Here is a 22,133-nt window from a genome sequence, read left to right as displayed (position 1 = left end):
TCAAAGATTACTTGCCTTCACTTGTTGAATGTTAATGTTGATGTTAAATTTTGATAAATTCGATTTGTATTAAATCGAACCAAACCAATATCTATCGATTTGGCTCGGTTAGGTTCAATCTAAGTTTTATTATTATTCGATTTTTTGATTTTTCTTGTTTGGTTCAGAACCAAACCTGAACCAAACTAAACCAACCAAATGCTCTCTCCTAAAGACTTTATTTCTAATCAAATTTAAATTTTGAATGGTTTTTCAAAATATAAGGAATAATTTTGGCTCCATGGATAAGAAATTAATTGGAAATTAAAAAGAGTCTAGCTTTAAAGGAGGTGTTAAGCTTGAAGAATGGGCCTAAAAGACACAAAATTAAGCCCAATAGGGAATGGTTCGCATGTGAAAGGTAGAGTGGATGGGAGTTGTTTTATCCATTTAAAATATGAAGATTATCTGTTCCTAAAAACTAAGCTTAATAACACCTAAAATTCAGGCTTACTTGGTGAAAGACCCATCTTTATCCATTCGAGTCCTTTCCAAACAAGGAGAAAAGGCTCAAGAAATCCCATTTCCCTCCTACATGGGCATATGGTAATGTTTAAAAGGAGTTGATTGGTTGTTGTATTAAGATAAGCTTAAATTGCTAATTTCTAAGCAAGATTTAAGGAAGTTGATTACTATCCTACAAGACAAGTCCCAAGCCAAGTTAAAAAAGACAAAATCAATCTTTATTTCTTCTCTTTGGTGTGGAAAATGATTGGCTAGATTGAAGATCTTATCCTTACTTTTCCTAGTTATTTTATGTTTCCTACTTAGCTTATGTCTTTATTGCACTAGTTTATGTAAGATTTCTATCCTTATCTTAGTAGGCTTTTATGTTTATAGAAAGCCTATATAAAGGCCTCCTACATATTTTTAGTTGTTGTTATGACCCGATTGTATGGGTCGAACCGTCACTAGGACTTAGGCCGGCATAAAGTCCCCGATGCCTGTTTTAAGCCTCACTATTCCTAAATCCATAACCAAACCCAAAATTTAAGGCCCAACATACAGAACAAAATAAAAAAAAATATTATAAATTAATTTGGGCCAGCTCAACCCAATAACCATCAAAATCTACAACTAAGGGAACTCAACTCAACCCTGATATCTGCATACATAAACCATTTAATTTTTATTACTTAATACTCTCTATATATATGTATTACTTGCATGATATTATATATATAATTATCCTTAGGATGGCAAGCACAAGTAATTATTAACAAATAAAAATGCAACAATAAGAGTACTCCTAATTTAATTAACTAAGCATGTAAATATATTTATAAAATGCATGAGCATACCAAAAATATATAAATAATATTGAAGTTACGAAATATAATCAATATCCAACTCATAGACTGGTTGACTCAACTATAGCTATCCAGCTAAAAAGGAAAGACGGTCAGCCTGATCACTTATACAGACACACTGACCTCTATCATTTTACTGATAGAATCAATCGACTAATCTAATTTACAGAAGTAAGAATATATCCTAAGGTTTTGCTAAAATTTTAGTAGAGTCTCTCTTATAACTAGGCCTAACTCCCTACAAGACAACTCAGTAAAAAGCAACACACAAGGCCTAAGGCCTACAACAATAACATCACATGCTCATCTAGAGCCTACTAGAACCTAATCTAAGTTCAATTATCCAAACCCTATCTCGGGTCCCTCACTCCTTTACAGTCTAAATAATTATTTCAAGCACTTCAAAAATTATAAAAATATTTCTAGAAGTCCTTTACATCATCTTTGTATTAATTAAATTCATTTTGCTTAATTTTACTCATCTAAGAATATTTTACGGATCTAACCAACTAGCTTAATCAAGGCAAAACCTACATAACTTGAGTTAGAGACTACCTTTGCACAATCTGCTACCTAAAATGCGTGTGGAATATTTGAAAACACTGAAAATAATTATAACATGACCACCTTCTGGGTCGGCCTACCAACCATCTAGACTAAACCGAAAACTCAGGCCCGAATGTGGATGAGCTATCGCTGACCCAATCGTACCTAAATGAAATCCATAAATTATTAATAATTATTACATAATTATAATTAATTTATGAGAATCGAAAAGACTCCAAAATCTCATCGTGTGATCTAGACCATCCAATGATCGCTTTTTTCAAATGGTATCCGATCAGAGCGAGGTTGGTCTCATCTTGAAAGTTTCGGCATGCTAAGTTTATTGGTGGTCTTAAATAGCTGATTCGATGGTCGGATTGGCTAGAAATTGCCTAGAAAGATGTTGGACCCATTTCTCTCTATATTTTCATTTCTAGTTGGAAAATTCCATTACAACTGGCAGGGAAGAGCTAAAACTTCTCCCTTGGACTGAAACCTTCAATTGGGGCAATGGCAAGGCAGATGGTAGCAGGACGATGACTAAGATGTCCGAAAAGGTGTTAACATCACATTTTTTTCCCTCCTTGTTGCTTGCCATTTCTTGGGTTGATTGGTGATCATTGGACATTCAAGGAGTTCGCCAGAGTTACTAGGGACCATCACCGGCCACTGTTTCTTGCCAGACAAAATTTGGTGGAGCTAGAAGCTTCTCGAGGAAGAGACAAGTTAGAGGACCCATTTTTTGGGTCTATTCTTCATGGTTCCAAATCTTAAGTTTCTTTTTTTCTTCTTTTTTTAAAAATATTTGATTAGTTGTTAACAGAAGGAGAAGCTCTTCATCAAAGGAAATTCATATGCTGATTGCCCTCTTATCCATTTATATAATATATATACAATTATAACTATTATTAATTTTCCAAGCAAAATATATGTACTATTCTCTTAAAATAATATTTTACTAACTTATATTAAGAGCCAATAGATTACACCATAAATTATTTACTTAAAATTTAATCTATCCTATTTTATTAGTAATAATATTATTAATGTAAATTAGAAAATCATTTAATCTAAATTAATTAAATTATCAAGTATTTAACTAAAATAAAACATTAAAATTTCTAATAGAAATTTTAGAATCTATATTATCAATTATTTATTACATATGTTATTTTGTTAATATAATATACCACTTATTTAATATAAATGCATAAATTGTTATTTATAAAATAATTATATATATAATTAAAATTATTTATAAATTGGAGGTGATCTATTTAAAATAATACATATATATAAAATATTCCCATAATCACTCAAACTTTAAAATAACTATTGATTTCATCACATACTTTAAGTAACTAAATTATAATTAAAATATTGTAATTAAAACTAAATAAATGAATATTTAAAATTTAGGTTATTATAATATTCCCCCTTTAAGAAAAATTCATTCCTAAATTTTTAAACAAATAAGGGATATCAAAAAGAATGTGATTAGACAAGTGTGAGTAATTGTCCCTCGAACCTTACATAAAATGCTCCTTACCCATCTATAGTGTAGTTGAGTAAGGCATGTCACACAGTGTGCCGAAGCACCTTATCTTATCTCAATTACAGTTCTTGATTTATTGATTTAAAGGCTTTTAAGTGAAACTCATACCATTTATCTCATTTATCGATATATTAATTAATTTGAATTTCCGTAAATTTTATAGAAAATCCGGCAGAGTGCTGGCTATAAATTGGAAAAACAGTTCTTCGGAACCTGTTAAAAACACTCCCAATATGTTCATCATATTCTCAACTCCAATAATTATCAATAAAATCTCAACAATTCTCAATGGTTCAACACAATTTCACACATCCCATTCATATCATAATTAAACTCAATTTCATGGAGAAATACTCAAAATGTTATTTATTAACAAAATTTACAATTAATTACACTAGTCTATAAGTACATGAGTTTATAATGTACATGGCAAAATGATAATCTAATTACAAAATCCAAAATATAAAATATCTAATGAAGCCTAGTGGCCTTACCAAAATGCATAGTAGTGGAGGTGACTCTGGACTCGATGCAGATTTGAATGCTTATCCAGTCTGAGGTTTGCTAGGCTCTCTATCTGTGTCTCCAGTACCTACGTGTGGCAAAAAGTGATGAGCTAAGTAATACAGCTTAGTGGTGCCAATATAAAATAGAAATAATAAACCAAATTAATTGAATACACAGAAATTGTATTATTATTTTATGCATACTGAATTCTTAGTAATTAGTTGTAATATTATTCATTTAGTACTTTGTATGTTCATTATTTGGTTATAATTTATTAAGACTTATTTTGGTTACCCAAGTAACCTATACTAGTGACTGGACTGGATAAAAGGGTAAACTGACGCTGGGTACCAAATACCTCGGGCCGTCACACCATCGGTCACAAAGTGTCTGCCAGGTGTGCAACAGAACGGCTAACAAGCCATAGCAAGCATCGGGCACAAGGCTAAGTGTGTCAAGCATAGCGAAATGGACATAGGCCATAATATCATAAAAGGGCATAAAATACCATAAATTACTGAATGACATAAAGGCATATGCAGTACTACTATTGGAACCCTATTGGCATGCCAACTTATCCAAACCAATCATTCTAGGCATACTAGGGCATATTACAAAATTAATTATTTAATTCTTTGCACTTAATGTTTAGTGGTTACTATTTACCTTACTATTCATGCATAAATATTAACTTTTTCATACATAATAGTTATGTTAGTTCTAATTACACCAAAATCCCACATTTTGGATTTTAGACTTGTTGGCATTAATGGCCAATCTCAAATCAAAGTTCATTAAAAGTTATTTCAAAATTTCAGATTTCATAGCCAATGTTTACTGTTCCATTGGACTAATCTACAGTGGGAGTTTGGTTAAACTTCCTTCATCAAAGTTTTTCCTTAATGTGTCTTCTTTAATTCATTTTTTGAATCACTTCATTTGGAGTTTTGTAGCTCAAGTTATGGTATTTTTACCATAACTGGCCAGATTGGTCCAATTCTAGAATTCTGGGTAGAATTTGGTTCTGCCAATTTTGGTGTCTTAATTTTGGTGGACAATTTCATTAGGTTATGGTCAGAATTTGAGTTTCTATTCTCAATTAAAATTGTTCTAAATTGTCTAAGCTTTTCATTTCCATAAAAATCAGGTCATTTGGACCTTTCTACATCAAGTTATGATTATTTGAACAAACATTGTTTATTTGGTCAATTTCCAGGTCTAGCCTGTTGGTTACTCGGATTGAGGCAGAATTTAGGTCATCCTAAGTTGGTTTTTTGGGTAGGATTTCTTCATAAAAAATGTGGCATTATGTGTCTAATTTCACCTCCAATTGGCTTTGCACTAATTGGAGCTACACAAGTCAAGTTATTGTAGCCTAACCACACTAGACTCAAGTCTAAAAATTCTGGCACAACAGGGGTAGCATACCAAATCAATTCTTAATGCCACAATTCATTCTAAATTATGGTCAATTCATCTCAAATGGTCACTAATGAACCATTAGAACCTCAATTCCACAACACATGAGTAAAACCCTAATTAGCCCCAAACCCTAATTCCCAATTTCACTAATCTTGCACACATATATAATTTAGGATTTCAATTCACCTATATACATCAAAAGGCATCTCTACACCAATTTAATTTCATTAAAAGCCATTAAACCCTATTATGTTCATGGCTGCTGAAAATTAGAGAGTGCTTTAACATGTTTATTTTTGTTCAATTTTCACAAATCCTAACTCAATTCATAGTCCTAACAAGGAATTTAAAGAGAGAGAAGAAGAAATGGACACTAACCTCAATTGGAGTTTTCCCAACTTGTTAAAACTCCTTCCTTTCTACTTCTTTTTGCTTCTAGGCACCTTAGCAAGGTTAGAAATGAAATTTTAATGAAGGTAATTAGGGGAAATATGGTGAGAATCAAAGGTTATGCAAGGTAGAAGGAAGAGCAACAATGGAGGGAGGAGAGAGATGGATTTTGGCCAAGTGAGGAAATGGAGAAGAAGAAGCTGATTTTTATTTGTTTTTATCCTCTTTTGATTGTTCTATGTAAGCTTGTTGAATGATGATTGGTTGGAAAATTTTTATTGCATCATGGTGACATGTGCATGATGTCACAATTGAGTTTTAAATTTCATTTTGTTTTCTTTTTCTTTCTCCTTTCTTTAGTCATTTTAATTAATTTTTTTTATCAATATTAATTCACATTTTATGTCATAAATCTCACTTACTTAAATGGGAAGGTTGGTCAAAAATCATCTCTGGAGGTGAAATAACCAAAATGCCCTTCGTTTAGCCTAACGAGCTAAAATTATCTGTACCTATTTATAAAATTTTCTTAGCATTTTTTTGGCATTCTTTTATAATCGAAGACTCAATAACTCTCCACTGGAGTCCCAAAAATTATTTCACAGGGTTTCTTCATGGGTCTAGGGTCGCTAACTGACTTCACAGTCGCTTCCTGTTAGGTCACCGATCGCTAGAGCACCAGCTCATTTAACCTTATTGTATTTTATTGCTTAAATTTTTCCTTAATTTTTCTTATCATTATTTAGTTTATTTATGACTTTTCACTCTAGTTTAAATATGGTTCCAGATATTATGGCTATCTGGACAGACATTAGTCATCGGAACAGTAGAATGTATGGACTATCTAAAGTGAGAGCGTTACATAAAATATTAAGAACATTCTACTTCTTTTTTACTTTGCTGCAGCATTCTATGTGTCATTATTCTTACATAGCGAAACTTTTATCTTAGATCATTCATTGACTTTTTCCTATATTTTGCGAAACCAGCTATCTTCCATTGTTTTTTGACATGATATGTTGTCAAGCCAATCAAATTCAGCCTACTCTTTTATGTGCATTGACAAGTGTTCTTATGACTCAACTCCACCTTTCCCTATCCCTTCAATTTCTATTGTCACACCCTACTCCTACGTAAGGCATAACATGATCCCGTAGTACACCTAACGAATTACCGTACTTCGTTTACCGGTAACCCATTAAATATACTACAAGGGATTTTAAAACAATTTCTATTCATTTTTAAGCTGGTGGGTAAATTTTTTTCACAAATATTAAAACTTTTAATTAACATTAAGTCACAAATTAAATTTTTGGATATTTAAAACTATCACAATTTTTACAAAAATTTCGGCAGACTGGCGACTGTATTTTGAGAAAACAGTTCTTCAAAACTTGAAAAGAAACACACTTCTAATATTTTTACTCAACCATAACTCCAATACAAATCCATTTCATCTCACAATCTCATACAAGAACCTCAACTCAAAATCAACCGCAATTCGAAGCATCTCATTTCAAAATAAAGAATAATTTCTCATTCACAAAATACAAAAATTTAATTATTTACATTGATTACAAAACTCAGAAATAAATTTGAATATTACAATAATTTACATTTTAATTGCATACCCAAAATAATATTACAAAAGTTCTTGTACAACTATTCAAATAATTTACATACATATAATTCCATGCATACATCAAAATCTAATGTACAAAGGTATACCTCTAATATACCCGAAGTTAATCCCAATGAGTCTTGAAGGTACAGCTATCAAAAATCTCACTGGGCTGCTCTATCTTTACTTTTACCTGCGACAACATACAAAGCTATCGCTTAGTGGTGAACTCAGTGGTGCATAACCATGATTTAAAACATAATATACAATATCTTATCAAAATTTTAGCAAAGAATTTGAAAATCTTGAAATTCAATCAAATTCCAAAAATCAAAATAAATCATTTGTTAAAATGACTCTGCTCAGGAATTTCAATTTATCAAATCATAACTGAACATTTAAAGTAATTTCAGTAATTTATGGAAACAAATCTTAATTTCAATAAAATCAATTATCCATAAATCCCATTTGAAATCACAATTCTTACTATTCAAAACTCATTCTTTATCTCACTAATTATGCAAGGCTAATCCGTAAGGGCCATCTTCAGGGCGATTCTAACTCCCTATGGTCAGGAAGGTCGAATCATCGTGCACAATACACAACACAATAATGAAACTTTCAAAAGGGCCAACGAAAAACTTAGATCTAACCTCTAATAAGAGGAGAATCTAAGCCTGTGCACATACCATGATATTCAAAACAAAACAAAGCTAACTCCATTGTCTCCTCAACAAATGAGAGAGATGGGTAATAATCTAGTCAAGCATCTATAGTGAGATATAAAATAATATCATAAATCTCTTTGTCCTTTTTGTGAGTATAAATCACAACACAATTCAATTCAATGTCAATTCTAATATCCAATAATTTTTATGCTCATTACAATTCAAAACAAATTTTATCCATTTCCCATATCAAGTATGTTTCAATCAAAATTTTTCCAAAGCTAACTTTATTCAATTCATGACAAAATAAAATCATAACTAATTTCATTTTCCAAAACTAAACTCATTCATACCATAACACATTTCAATAATTGTTGAGATAAATTCAATATTTGATAAACATAATACAATAAGAAATAAAATTATTTAGTCAAAAGACATATGAAGAAACATAACCAATAAAAATATTAGTTGTGCACAAACCTCTTTGTTGATTAGTTTACTCTAAATTTCGATTTTTTCTTGAAGATCCATTTCTAGTCTCTTTTTCAACTGAAACACACAGTTTACAGTGTTTCGGTACCATATTTCATAATAAATCTATTAGTTTATTTTATGCCTACTTAGTTGTAACCATAATTTTGCTTAAATTGGTATCCTTTGAATTTTGTATTTTGGGATTACTATTTATTACACTATTCAAGTCAAAATATTGACTTTTTCCTACTAAATAGGTTTATTAATTCTAATTGCACTCACATACCACATTTTGAGTCATGTTTTTGTTGGCATTGATTGCCAAATTCAATTCAAAGTCTATTAGGGTTAAATCTCAAAATTTCAATTTTGGGTTACTTGTTTGTACTGTTCCATTGGTCTACCTACAGTGGGAATTTGGCCAACTTTCCTTCATCAAAGTTGTTCCTTAATGTCTTATCTTTAATTTTCTTTTTGAATCACTCCGTTTAGAGTTTTGTAGCTCAAGTTATGGCCATTTCCTAAGGGTGGCTGGATTGATATCTACCCAGAATTCTGGGCAGGTTTTTTGTTTTGGTAGTTTTGGGCAACCAACTTTGGGTGACAAAATGACTTGGTTATGGCAGAATTTGGGTTGGTGTTCTTCAAATTGTAGTTCTATGTCATATCTTTCTAATGGTTCAAAAATCAAGTCATTTGGACCTTCCTATACCAAGTTATGGTCAAATGAACAAACACTGTTTATTTGGTCATTTTTGTACAGTGGCAGTGTGCCAATTCCGGGTTTGACTTAATTGTTCACTAACTTAGAGTCACTTTCTAGGCATGGTTTCTGCATGAAAAATGTGTGATTATGTGTCTATTTTCATCTCCAATTGGCCTCACACCAATTGGAGTGACAGAATTATAGTTTTGGTCCCTGAAAGGGACCTAGGTCAGGCTGTCCAGGATTGGACCCCTACCTATCCGAATTTGGTTTTACTTCTAACCATTCAAACACATCCTAATTTGTCTCAATTGACCATTTTGAGTCTCATTTAGGTCAAAGTACATCAATTTACTAAATTATCAAAATTCCCCCCCCCCCCTAAAACCCTAAGGGTCAAGAACCCTAATTTTTCCAAATGTTTTAATTCATTCAATTCACACATACAATTCACCTATCCATCATCAATTCACCAAGAATTTAAGTTTAATTGAACTAAGCACCATCACATCCTACTTATCCCAAGCATGATCGAAATTCCCCAATGGTCCACCATGCTTGATTTTTTTGTTAAATTTTTCCCAAATATCTAAACTAATTCATACACATAAACAAAATTCTAAAGAGAAATTAGATGGTTAATCACTAACCTTTTTGTGTAGTTTTAAATCTTCAATTCTCTTTAACTTTTCCTTCAATTTACATCTCCAAACTTCTTTTCAACACTCAAACATAAGATTTAACTAAAGAAATTAGGGTAATTATGGTGGAATTTAGGGTTTAGAAAGCTTGTAAATAAGCTTTCATGGTGGAAAATTAGAGAGATGGATATGAGAGAGAGTGGTGGCAGCAAGGAATGAAGATGAAGACCCCAAATTAATTTCTTTTATTTGTTATTTTGTATATTTATCTCTAATATTCACTTGGTCAAATTAGTAAATAAAAAAAGGAAATTAATTATCAGGTCATGTAGGTGATGTCACCATGATGTAATAATCCTTTTTCTTTTCTTTTTCTTTTACTTTCTTTTTCTCCATACTTCTTTAATTTAATTATATATCTCAAAATTTTCATTTCTCCGATTTTATTGAACAGTTAGATAATGGGTCATCTTTAGAGGTGAATTGACCAATTTAGCCCTCACCGGTCTGATCTGGTTTACCAATAATACTGTGTTTCTTCCGGAATCCTGACCTAATTATTTGATCCGGTTCTCAACCTTTTTTTGTGATTTTCACATTTCCCCTAGCTTCGTAATTTTTTCTAGGACTGTGGTGTCACAATGTCCCACACAAATTTAGGGTTACAGTTGACTTCACAATCACTTCCCGGTGTGGTCACCCATCGCCGTGACCCCCGGCTCATTTAACCATTATGCTTAGATTTCTTCATTTCCATTTTCCCTTCTTATAATTGTTATTTATTTTTATCTATGACTTTTCTGGATGTCACAGATATAACTCTAGACATCTTGACTCTCCAGGCAGACATCAGGCGCCGGAACAGTAAACTATACAAGAGTGTCCAATGTGAGGGCGTTACATCTATTTCCTACTTACGCGACTTCTTTTCCTTGCCACAACACATAACTTATCCTCAAGATCCCCTAGTGTGTCCCTCTCATACCATTCCTTTTTTTCCTCATCCTTGTAACCAACTTTTCCCAAGCCTTTCCACTGTCTATAAAGCCTTATTTGCTCTATCTTTCATGTTCCTGCTACTGTTGATATCTTTTCCCACCTATTGTACAATTTTTTTAATCTCTGTCTCGAGTCTTAAGCTTATAGTACTCGTAATTGTCCATCCTGTCTGTTTTTAACATTGTCCTTTTTCACCCTTATACATCTCCTTTCGAAGATATCCATTCTTTCATTATCAATCTTAACCTCTTTTTTTTTTTTTTTTTTTTTTTTTTGCTTGATTACTAGTTCCATCTTCTAAAATTATAATTCTGCGATTTGCTTCCAGCAACTCACTCTTCATATAATATCACATTATGCAACACCTGCAATTCACCATGGAAGATTCTTCCTGTACCTCCTTTCTGAACTTAACCATCAAAACACTATCATTCCCTACCCTTTATAGGAAATTGCTCATCATGGTTGGATAGGTGTCCTTGAACCTATCGGTTTAACCTTAGCTAACAGAGTAGTGGTGAACACGTTTTCTGCCACAATCCCCAATTAGATACTTTATGACTTCATTCTCCTTGATATAGCCACATTTACTGCTTACAGCTTTCCAAAATTTAACCTCAAATTTACCCATATCTCTTGATCTCCTCTTCAGATTTCATCATCTCTTTGTAATTATTGTGCTCTTTTATAAGATATCAGCTACACCTACCCTTTGTTGTACTGTAGTCCCACCTGACATATCATGTTGTAATTTACTATCTTTACTTATACTCTATTCATCTTCCATATCATCATTTATCTTATGCCCCTTATTTCCTATCATATTTTGGAAGATACCTTTCACAAACAGATTCTCCTAAAACTAAATTTAGTCTAACCAGTAATCATTCCTCTAATCCTTATACTTCCTAGTAACTTATGAGTAACATCTACACCTATCTTGTCCTGTCTTATCCTATCCTCTACCATTATTCTGTTACTTATTATCATGTTGTATTCACATTTTCTTACAAAGTTATCTTGTTGATCACACTAAAAATGCTTGCCTAGCCCCTAATTATAGACTTTATGACTACTGTCTCACCATTTTAAATTCTAACAACAAGCCTCTATGTCATTTATCCCCATTCTTTTCTCTCATCATGCATATTTAAATCCATTAGGTTGACCTTTATTCAACTTACTACCTACTGACTTTACTTCTCTGTCAAATAAGATAGTTTAGGTTACCATTGTACACCCTCTAATTACAACTTGCTTTGGTTGCGTACCTCACATAACTTTCCTCATATTGTCAACAAGCTCAAGGGATCTTGTCCCATTGCCCCTAATTCTACCTTGGGGACAAAAAACAGATAATGTCTAATCTAGATCTATAACTTTGAGCTCCATGTTTTGGCTCCTAATACTACACCAACTATAACCTATTCTGAGTTTTGTACTTTTAAGTTCTATACCTTGATAAAAGTTCTCACTAATGTGGTCCTGTTCTAAGTTCTCTATCCTTACTTTTCAGTTTATCTTATTTTCCTTTCCTAGAACATCACTTTTCCTTCTCTGTATCTTAACTGTATTCTTCCTAATCTTGTCCAATACTTGGCCGTTCAGTTTATTCTTTAGCCAACTCCTTTTATCGTATCCGGAACCAAACTTTGACTACCTTATTCTTTAGCTCTATTCTCCTTCTCGATCTGATCGCCATGTCAAAAACTTATACCTTTTTACTGTCTCTACTAAGTCATCTACACCTCAATGTTGCTTAGAAATAGTCTTCTGACCACTCTAGCTAGTAGTTCTACTAGCATTTCGATTATCTCTCCAGTTACACCTAAATTAATTGTCTTAACTTTTCTTTCTACACTTCTTCTATCTACCATATTATGTGATTTATCTCTACTGACTTATTGCCATTATCATTTCCTCTACTTAGAGTACACTCTTATCATGAGTAGTAAGAAGTTGAGAAAGTACTCAGGAATAGCAAGCATGCATTCACTGTGTGATCTCTATTCTTGTCCATTAGACTATATACTACCCTCTACTACCTCGAGGAGGGGATCTGCAAGGATTCTATTTTCCCTCTTCCACTCAATTAGCCAAAATTTAAGATACTAGGTACCCAAACCTGTCTTTAAATTCAAAAGCTTTACATCCATCATGATCTAATTACTTATGATTCCTACAATGAAATTTGTACCCTCTCTAGGGTACCTAAGCTAACAACTCTCTATTACACATTGTAGCTCCATTTGGGACATTATTCCGTAAGTCACCATCACTAGTAGTAATCTTTTGTCTCTCTTGAAATGATAAGACCATACTCTATAACACAATTAACTACAAGAGTGATACCAGCTTTGCCACATTTCCCTAATTATGTAAGGCTATTTGTTCTCTTATCATATTGCAAACTTTCCTAAAACATCATTTCATAGGCCATGAATATTATTCATAGCCTCCAATCTCCTTTAGGGAGCAAAATCATACTTTGCACCTCACTACTACAAAGGAGATACTATTATCATTAAACTTTAGGTAAAACGTCCATCGTAATGCCAAAACTATTCAAGATCTCATACCGAAGACCAAAAGATCTCACTAGCAAGTGACATTCTTACATTGCAACCATACTAAAACTCTAATCCCATGACAACTCATGATATAACTTTAGCTCATGTAAGGGTGACCGAGTCATTGACTCTAGTTACCATCCAACCGTGATCTTTGACACTATAGCTTGAGGGTTTAAACCCCTAACTAGGAGTGCCAAACTCCTCTACAAAGTGAATCTCTACTTTGGTATAATTGTACCAAAATAGAGGCTAACTGTAAACATCCACACAGATAACATTATGGATGTATGTAGTTCTATACAATAATCCAATATCGGTACTATAATCTGCAACTTATAGCATAAACAACTAGAGCATTGCATAGACCAAAGTGGTTAGCAGTGAGTATTGAATAAGTTTCTTCAATTTAAGTTAGGTTAAAGGCACGGAATGTACTTGCACCATCACCATCTTCAAATAAAGTATTTTCTACAGAGATAAATCCTAACAAACCATGTTTCCTAACCTCTTATCTGTCTTTAACCCACTGATACCATAAAGTTGCCCTAATTAGGCTGTCCATAGATAACTACTAGCAGTGGTACTGTTATCCCCATATAAGGTAACTATACTGCCATAAATTACCTTTACATACTCGTGCCTTACACTACATAGGCACGCCACTTAGCCCCATTCTGATAGAAACACAATATTTCTTAGAGTACATATCTCTATAGCAGACGTCAACATATTAGCTAGCTCACATTTACATCACCATGTATTTTATGAAAACCGAGACACTTAACTAAAGCACTCTTACACTACACATGGAATAACGCAGAATCTAAAAACAATGAATTATAGAAGAAGATGAAATAGTATCCTATACTCCGCATGTGATAAACCAAATACCACATATCCTATAAATCTAAAGCCTAAACTCTAATACAAACTTTGTCACGACCCGATTCTATGGGTCAGACCGGCATTAGGACCTAGGCTAGCATAAAGCCCCCGAGTCCCAAGTAATCTCCACTATTCCCAAACCCATAACTAGGCCCAAAATTCAAGGCCCAACATATAAAACAAAACAAAATAAAATATTATAAATTAATTTGGGCCAGTTCAATCCAATAACCATCTGAATCTACAACTAAGGGAGCCCAGCTCAATCTTGATACCAGCATGCATAAATCATTTAATTTGTATTACTTAATACAATATATATATATATATATATATATATATATATATATATATATATATATATATATATATATATATATATATATGTAGACACACACACACACACACACAATGGTGTCACAACGGAGTTCTAATAATTTAACAAATAGATAAATAAATAAATGAACACAATAAAAAGTACTAACTAATAAGTATCACAACCTGTGAAGAAAAATGCAGGTTAGACTCAAAAATAATCTTGCTCCTCCTGCAACCTGGAAAAATATTTGAACAGGAATGAGCGTTCAACTTAGAGAATTTAGATATTGATTACAGATGCAGTTTTTATAACTACCTAAAACTAGTACAATCCTACTATGAAATGTACATCCATCACATATAATAAATAATTCACCAATATTTGCATGAGAAGATAATTTGAAGCTACTCACGCAGTTAGTGTATCACATCAATGCATAAATATGAGAGTTGATCTTTTATACAGTTCTCTCAATCCAAATCCCACCAATAAGCTCAACTCAAGCCAGACTTTTGCTTAAATTCAACTGTGGGGGTCAGTGAGACCAATTCAAAGCCATGCCTCACCCCCGACTTTTCATATCCATAAGGACTAGGTTCCAGGGAAACTAGCTCAAGCCACAACTACCTGTCCAATCCATAACCATCATTTATATGTGACACACACAGAGCTTCAAATTATCTCCAGGGTAGCAAACACAAGTAATTATTAACAAATAAATATGCAACAATGAGTGACCCTAATTTAACTAAACATGTAAATATATTTATAAAATGCATGAGCATGCTAAAAATATATAAATAATCTTAAAGTTACAAAATATAATTAATATCTGACTCACAGACTAGTTAACTCGACTATAGCCGATTCAGCTAGAAGGAAAAGATGGCCTAACTAATCACCTATACACACACACTGACCTCTATCAATTTACTGATAAAATCAATCAATTAATTTAATTTACAAAAGCAAGAATAAATCTTAAGGTTTTTTTGAAATTTTGACAGAGTCTTCCTTATAACTAGACCTAATATCTTACAAGAAAATTCAGCAAAAAGCAATACACAGGGCCTCAAGCCCACAACAACAATGTCACATATCCATCCAGAGCCTATAAGAATCTAATCTAAGTTCAATTGTCCAAACTCCAGCTCGAGTTCCTAACTCCTCTATAGTCTAAACAATTATTTTTCGCACTTCAAAAATTATAAAAATATTCCTAGAAGTCCTCTACATTGTCGTTGTATTAATTAAATTCATTTTACTTGATTTTACCCAACCAAGAATATTTACAGATTTAACCAGCCAGCTTAATCAAGGTAAAAACTACACAACTTTAGCTAGAGACTACCTTTGCAAAATATACTATATAGAACACATCCAAAATATCTGAAAATGCTAGAAACAACTATAAATATGACCACCATCTAGGTCGGCCCACTGGGCATCCAGACCGGGCCGAAAACTTGGTACCGAGTATCAGTGAGCTATCATTGATCTGATTACACCTAAACGAAACTCATAAATTATTAATAATTATCACATAATTATAATTAATTTATGGGAATAAAAAAGGCTCCAAAATCTCACTATGCGATCTAGACCATCCGATGATCATCTTTTTCAAATAGTATCCGATCAGAGCAAGGTTGGTCTATCTCGAATGTTTTGGCATGCTGAGTTTATTAATGGTCTCAAATCGCCGATCCGACAATCGGATTGGCCAAAAATTGCCCAAAAAAATGTTCGACCCATATTTCTTTCTATTTTCATTTGTCGCCAAAAAATTCCATTAAAAACAGTAGGGAAGAGCTAAAACATCTCCCTTGGACTGAAACACTTCAACTGGGCCAATGGCAAGGCAGACAGTGGTTAGAGGATGACTTGGATGTCCAAAAAGGTGTTAATGTCTCATTCTTTCCCTCCTTGTTGCTTGTTGTTTCTTGGGCTGGTTGGTGACCGTCCGACGTTCAGGTAGTTCGTCAGAGGACACTGAGTTGCTAGGGACTCTTACCGGCCACTGATTAATCAGACAAAAGACCCATTTTTTGGGTCTGTTCTTTGTGGTTCCAAAGCTTAAGGTTTTTTTTTTTTTTCTTTGGCTGTTAACAAAAGGGGAAGCTCTTGAGCAAAGGAAATTCTTACATTGATTGTCCTCTTTTCCATTTATATAATATGTATACTATTATAATTATTACTAATTTTCCTAGCAAAATATATGTACTATTCTCTTAAAATAATATTTTACTAACTTATATTAAGAGTAAATAGATTATACCATAATTATTTGCTTGAAATTTAATCTATCCTATTTTATTAGTAATAACATTATTAATGTAAATTAGAAAATCAATTAATATAAATTAATTAAATTATCAACTACTTAACTAAAATAAAACGCTAAAATTCTATTTAGAATCTATATTATCATTTATTTATTACTTATGTTATTTTATTAATATAAGATACTGCTTATTTAATATAAATGCATAAATTGTTATATATATAATATTCCATAATCACTCAAGCTTTAAAATAACTATTAATTTCACCGCATACTTTAAATAACTAAATTATAATTAAAATATTGTAATTAAAACTAAATAAATGAATATTTAAAATTTAGGTTATTACAGTTGTTGATGAACATTAAGTTTAATTAAAGCTTTTGCTTTGTTCTCGAGTTGAAAGACTTATCACTTCTTAGGCTGTGGCGTTTTCTTTAAGTTTTATATTTCTTCGTGGCAATAAAATCTTATCAAAGAGATTTAATCCCTAGCTATCTTCTATCTACCTTTCTTTCCTTTTGTTGAATTGTTAGTTTGATCTGTTTCCTTCATTGTGCAAGTTTGGCTGAATTCAATAAGCCAACCTTATTGACATGTTACTCTTGCTTCCACAATATTAATCTGTTCTATTTCAACTTTGTTTCAAATACTTCAAAATTGGGCATGTGTTTTTGTTTAGTTCCTTTGTTTTAATTTCATTAGTTTGGGTTTCCTAGTTTGATGAGATCTAATCTGTCTTATTCTCATCTAAATTTGTTTAGTTTGTTCTAATTTCTATTTTGAGTGATTGTTTATTTTTATTTAGTTTAGTCTTTGTTGTGTCTTTGTTACCAAAATTATTTTCATTGTTTTTATGATGAATAAAATTAATTGACTTTCTTATTATAAAACATTATAGTTTTAATGTTAATAAAATGTTTAAGTAATTTGATGAAGTTAATTGACATTATCTAATTTTTGTTAATATTATTTGATTATTTATTTGTAAAATTTAATAAATTTATTATTTTTTATATAACTTAATACATTGTTATTAATTAATAATATACTATTAACTATAAAATACATATTTAATGCTTCTTTAGTAATATCCCGATCTGATATTGGTTAACATTAAATCCTTAACTTTTTATCTCCATCAATTTAATAATTGAGTCAAACTTAAAAATTATGGAATTAATTTTATTTTTTGACTCTCTGACAAATCAATTATTCTTTTAAAAAATATTTTTTACTATTATTATTAGTATTATTTATATAATTAATTTAATTTATAATTTAATAAATAAATTAAATATAAATAAAAAATTAATAAATAATAAATTAATTAATTTTGTAAAATTAAAATTAATAACATATACAAATATAAATTAATAAATAAGCAAGACTTTGTTTATCGTCCGGCATTTTGGACATCCATGAATTTTCTGAAGATCTCCTAACATTAAATAAAACAAGTGATATTTAAATTTGAGTTTTTTAAAAAATAAATGAAATAGTTATCGATTCTTTAAATTCACCACACTTCAATTTTTTTATAATACTATTTTTTTTTTCTCTCAACGTGCAAATTGTGCTCTTGCAAATTCTCAAATTTTCTCTCAACATTCTAAATTTTATTTTTTTTATTAACTTATTAATAATATATAGATTTTGACAAAATAGAATTAAAATTTTTGGATATAAATTATTTTTGAACTATCATTTATTGGTTTAACTTTATAGTTGAATTGAGTAATTATTTGACAAAAATCATAAAAATTAAAATAAAATTTATAATATAATATTATTTTTATTAATCAAAATATACAATTAAAAAAAATCAAAAAATTCATTTACATATAAATTGATTTGTGATATGTTAAAATAATTAATTGAAATATAGGCTACATATTAACTTATTTCCACTTCCTCTAACATTTTGATAAAAATTTTATTATATTGAATTATTTTACATTTAATATTTATATGATTATTTTCTTTAATTATTTTATTAATTTTTTCATAATTTAAATTTATATGAAGCAATAATTATGAACCATCAAAATCATAAATTTTATACCGTAAATATCTAACTAACTTATTATTTATATATGACACATTCATTTTATTCAACTATATATTAAAAAAAAAACCTGTTAACTTATTAAACAAATTGATTGATAAGATATTGTAGTAGTTGAACTAAATAAGGACTATAAATAATTAAGTTTTTTTTAAATAATTAATAAATAATTAAATTATAGTAGTATATTTTTAAATATATACATAATAAATAACTAATTATAAATATAAATATTAAAAATTAAATATTAATAAAGTATTTTACTTAATATTGAAATATGATTAAATTATATTTTTTAGTTATTAATTTTTTATTTTAATTAATTATTTGTTATAAAATTTTATATTAAATTAAAGTTAAATATAAATAAGATTAATTTTTTAAAATAAAATTTTTAATTTTTAAAATTAAGTACTGGGAACAACAAATTTATCTGAAAAATAAACAAAATATTTTATTTAATAAGTGAGAAATAAAATATAATAATTAATGATATATTTTATAAAACTATTTTACTTTAAAAATACATAAATGTAATTTACCTATTTATGATGGCTTGAGGAACACGTGGGCGAAAAGCATTAGTTAGTTATTGTGACTACAATAGTTGATTATGCATTGAATACTGTCCACTGCTGGCTATTCGGGAGAGCCCTAATCAGGCCGCTTTTTATATCTTTCGCTGTCGGTTGCCCTGTCTACTCTCTCTAGCGGCAGCGTCCTTCTCTCTCGACGTGGCTTGCGTTTCGCTTCTTCAAGGTGCGTTTGCTCTCTAGAGGATGCTCGTCTCTATATTAGGTTGCTGGGATATGATAGTAGAAAACTTGTGTATGGAGAATTTGATTATCTGATTAATGCATGAAGATTTGAAAGGAATAAAATCCTGAATTTGGATTTGGTACTTTTGATTAATCCTCTTTTATTTGCTGAGAAAATGCGGGAAGAGTTTTTATTTTCAAGCTTTTCTTCTCTTAGATTCAAAGTTTGTTTTTGGTATTATGGTTGGTATTTATAGTTTCTAAGGAATAGACAAATGCTAATTAACTGTGAAAATATTGATATATGGGTGAATTTTCTTTTTGTTCTTTGGTTTTAATGTATTTATGAATGTGATTAGCATTTATTTATTTTTCAGCATTTTACTGTGAATTGGTTTATTGTGAAAGTGTTTAGCTTTTTTTATGTCATAATTGATTTGTTATTTGAATGGGAAATTGTGAGAATGGACTAAGATTTTGAAGAGCCTTTTTTTTTATTTTTTTGAAAGCTTTCAGTCTAAGTGAGGTTGAGTTTATCATTGAAAGGATCTAAAATTTATGGTTGATATTACCATTTTTTGTCATCAGAAGAGCAGTGTTATCCGTGTCAACAAATCAAACACATGTTGTCATATGGCTTCCCCTATTAATTTGAAACGGGAAATAGTTTGCTTTTCGATTACCCAACTTGCCCCAGTTAAATGGATTTATATAGCTTACTTTATTTTTTACTAGATAAGCTGCTGAATTAGGTTTGCCCATTTATTTTTTTCTAGTGGCCTTGGATCTTTTTGAAGATGTATCCCAAAACCTGGTAGAATGGAGTAAACATATGCATATAGCTGACTCCAACTATTTGGGATTAAGTATAAGTTGAGTTTTCTTAAATTGTACCATTCCTGAGTTGGGTCGAGTTGTAGTCATAAATTGTACCTTCATGATAGTTCATGCATTAAATCTAGTCATTTAGGTTGCGAAATTTTCAGTTAACTCAGTACTAGTATGTTAGTTTGAACCGTGAACATATGATTCTTTTGCTTTCAGCTGACAAAAGAACTGTGAAATAGATTTATGAGTTGATTTATCATGTACTTGTTCTATGGGTCATAGTGACGAATAAATGTTGGGGTTTTTCTTGTTTTACTTATATGGTTTACTATAAGCAGGATAATAATTATAATTTCTCTCTTTTCTCTGTCATTGCAGCAACAGATTATTCTTGGAGATGGGTCGTGTTCGCACCAAGACTGTGAAGAAGTCCTCTCGCCAGGTCATTGAGAGGTACTACTCTAAAATGACCTTGGACTTCCACACCAACAAGAAGATCTTGGAAGAGGTTGCTATCATTCCCTCAAAGCGGCTTCGTAATAAGATTGCTGGATTTTCCACCCACCTTATGAAGCGTATTCAAAAGGGTTCTGTTCGTGGTATCTCTTTGAAACTGCAAGAGGAAGAGCGTGAACGTCGCATGGACTTTGTGCCAGAAGAGTCTGCCATTAAGATTGATGAGATTAAAGTTGATAAGGAGACAATTGACATGCTTGCTGCTCTTGGTATGTCAGATATTCCCGGGCTTGTTGAATTTGAACCTCAGCCTTTGGTTCCTCCCCAGGTCTTTGGTAGGGCTCAAGCTGGTGTGCCTGGAAGGAGGTTCTGAGGTCATTGAGCTTTAGAGGATGTTCAAGTATGAGAACTTCAGATGTCATTCTGTTAGTAGTTACTTTCTGTCTTTGTCCTGGATATTATACTAAATGGATATCAGTACTCAATATTTTGAACTGGCTATTTTTAGTTGACATGGAAGTTAAAGGATGATACTGTGGTTGATTTGATGCAGATAAGACCTTTCTTGCCATTGTTCTTATTATTTCTCCATTCTGTCTAACGTTATCCACTTTGATTTTAATAGTTATTTGTTTGTTGGATGTGCTGTAAGTTGTGATTTGATTGATCATTGGTAGACCACTATTTTTTCCCTTTAATGGTAAGAGAATTTATCTCTGAGCTGCTGTGTGGCATTTGCAATAACAATTGATTATGCAACAAAAGGGTGGTATACTTAAGTTGTTGGCATGACACATGAAGAAATTTTGATTTTTCTGGTTGAATTGGGTATTCAACTGCAGAAAGCATTGTATTTTATTAATTCCAATTTATGTCATTATCTGGCATTTATTATTATTATTATTATTATTATTATTCAATTACATAGTTGCATTTCAAGGCCAAAGGGCAAAATTATCTTGCAAATTGTGAAAGAAGCATTTCATATCACGCATGGTCTTGCACGAGCCATAGGCCGGGAATTCTTGAAATTGCAAAGCCTACAATGCTTCCTTTTGTTGCTTAGGAGAATGTTCTCAA

The 22,133-nt window shown here is 31.3% G+C and overlaps 1 protein-coding gene across 2 annotated transcripts; it reads left to right on the top strand.

The window, feature by feature from the left end:
- Positions 1–19,616: 19,616 nt before the first annotated feature.
- On the top strand, positions 19,617–21,694 carry LOC110664075 (40S ribosomal protein S17-3). Of its 2 annotated transcripts, none has more exons than XM_021823601.2 (2): positions 19,617–19,770; positions 20,976–21,694. In XM_021823601.2, exon 2 carries the CDS (start codon positions 20,995–20,997, stop codon positions 21,424–21,426), a length of 432 nt encoding a protein of 143 aa, XP_021679293.2. In that variant the 5' UTR covers positions 19,617–19,770; positions 20,976–20,994; the 3' UTR covers positions 21,427–21,694. The 2 variants fall into 2 exon arrangements, with proteins under 2 accessions (XP_021679293.2, XP_021679294.2); XM_021823602.2 differs by having other exon boundaries at positions 19,623–19,770; positions 20,982–21,694.
- The last annotated feature ends 439 nt before the right edge of the window (positions 21,695–22,133 follow it).

This window comes from Hevea brasiliensis, chromosome 14, assembly GCF_030052815.1.
Source record: "Hevea brasiliensis isolate MT/VB/25A 57/8 chromosome 14, ASM3005281v1, whole genome shotgun sequence".
Lineage (NCBI taxonomy): Eukaryota > Viridiplantae > Streptophyta > Magnoliopsida > Malpighiales > Euphorbiaceae > Hevea > Hevea brasiliensis.
This window is presented reverse-complemented; position numbering and strand designations above follow the sequence as displayed.

What these genes read in the sequence shown, in the direction of transcription:
- LOC110664075 (XM_021823601.2), top strand. Translation starts at nt 20,995, where the DNA reads ATGGGTCGTGTTCGCACCAAGACTGTGAAGAAGTCCTCTCGCCAGGTC.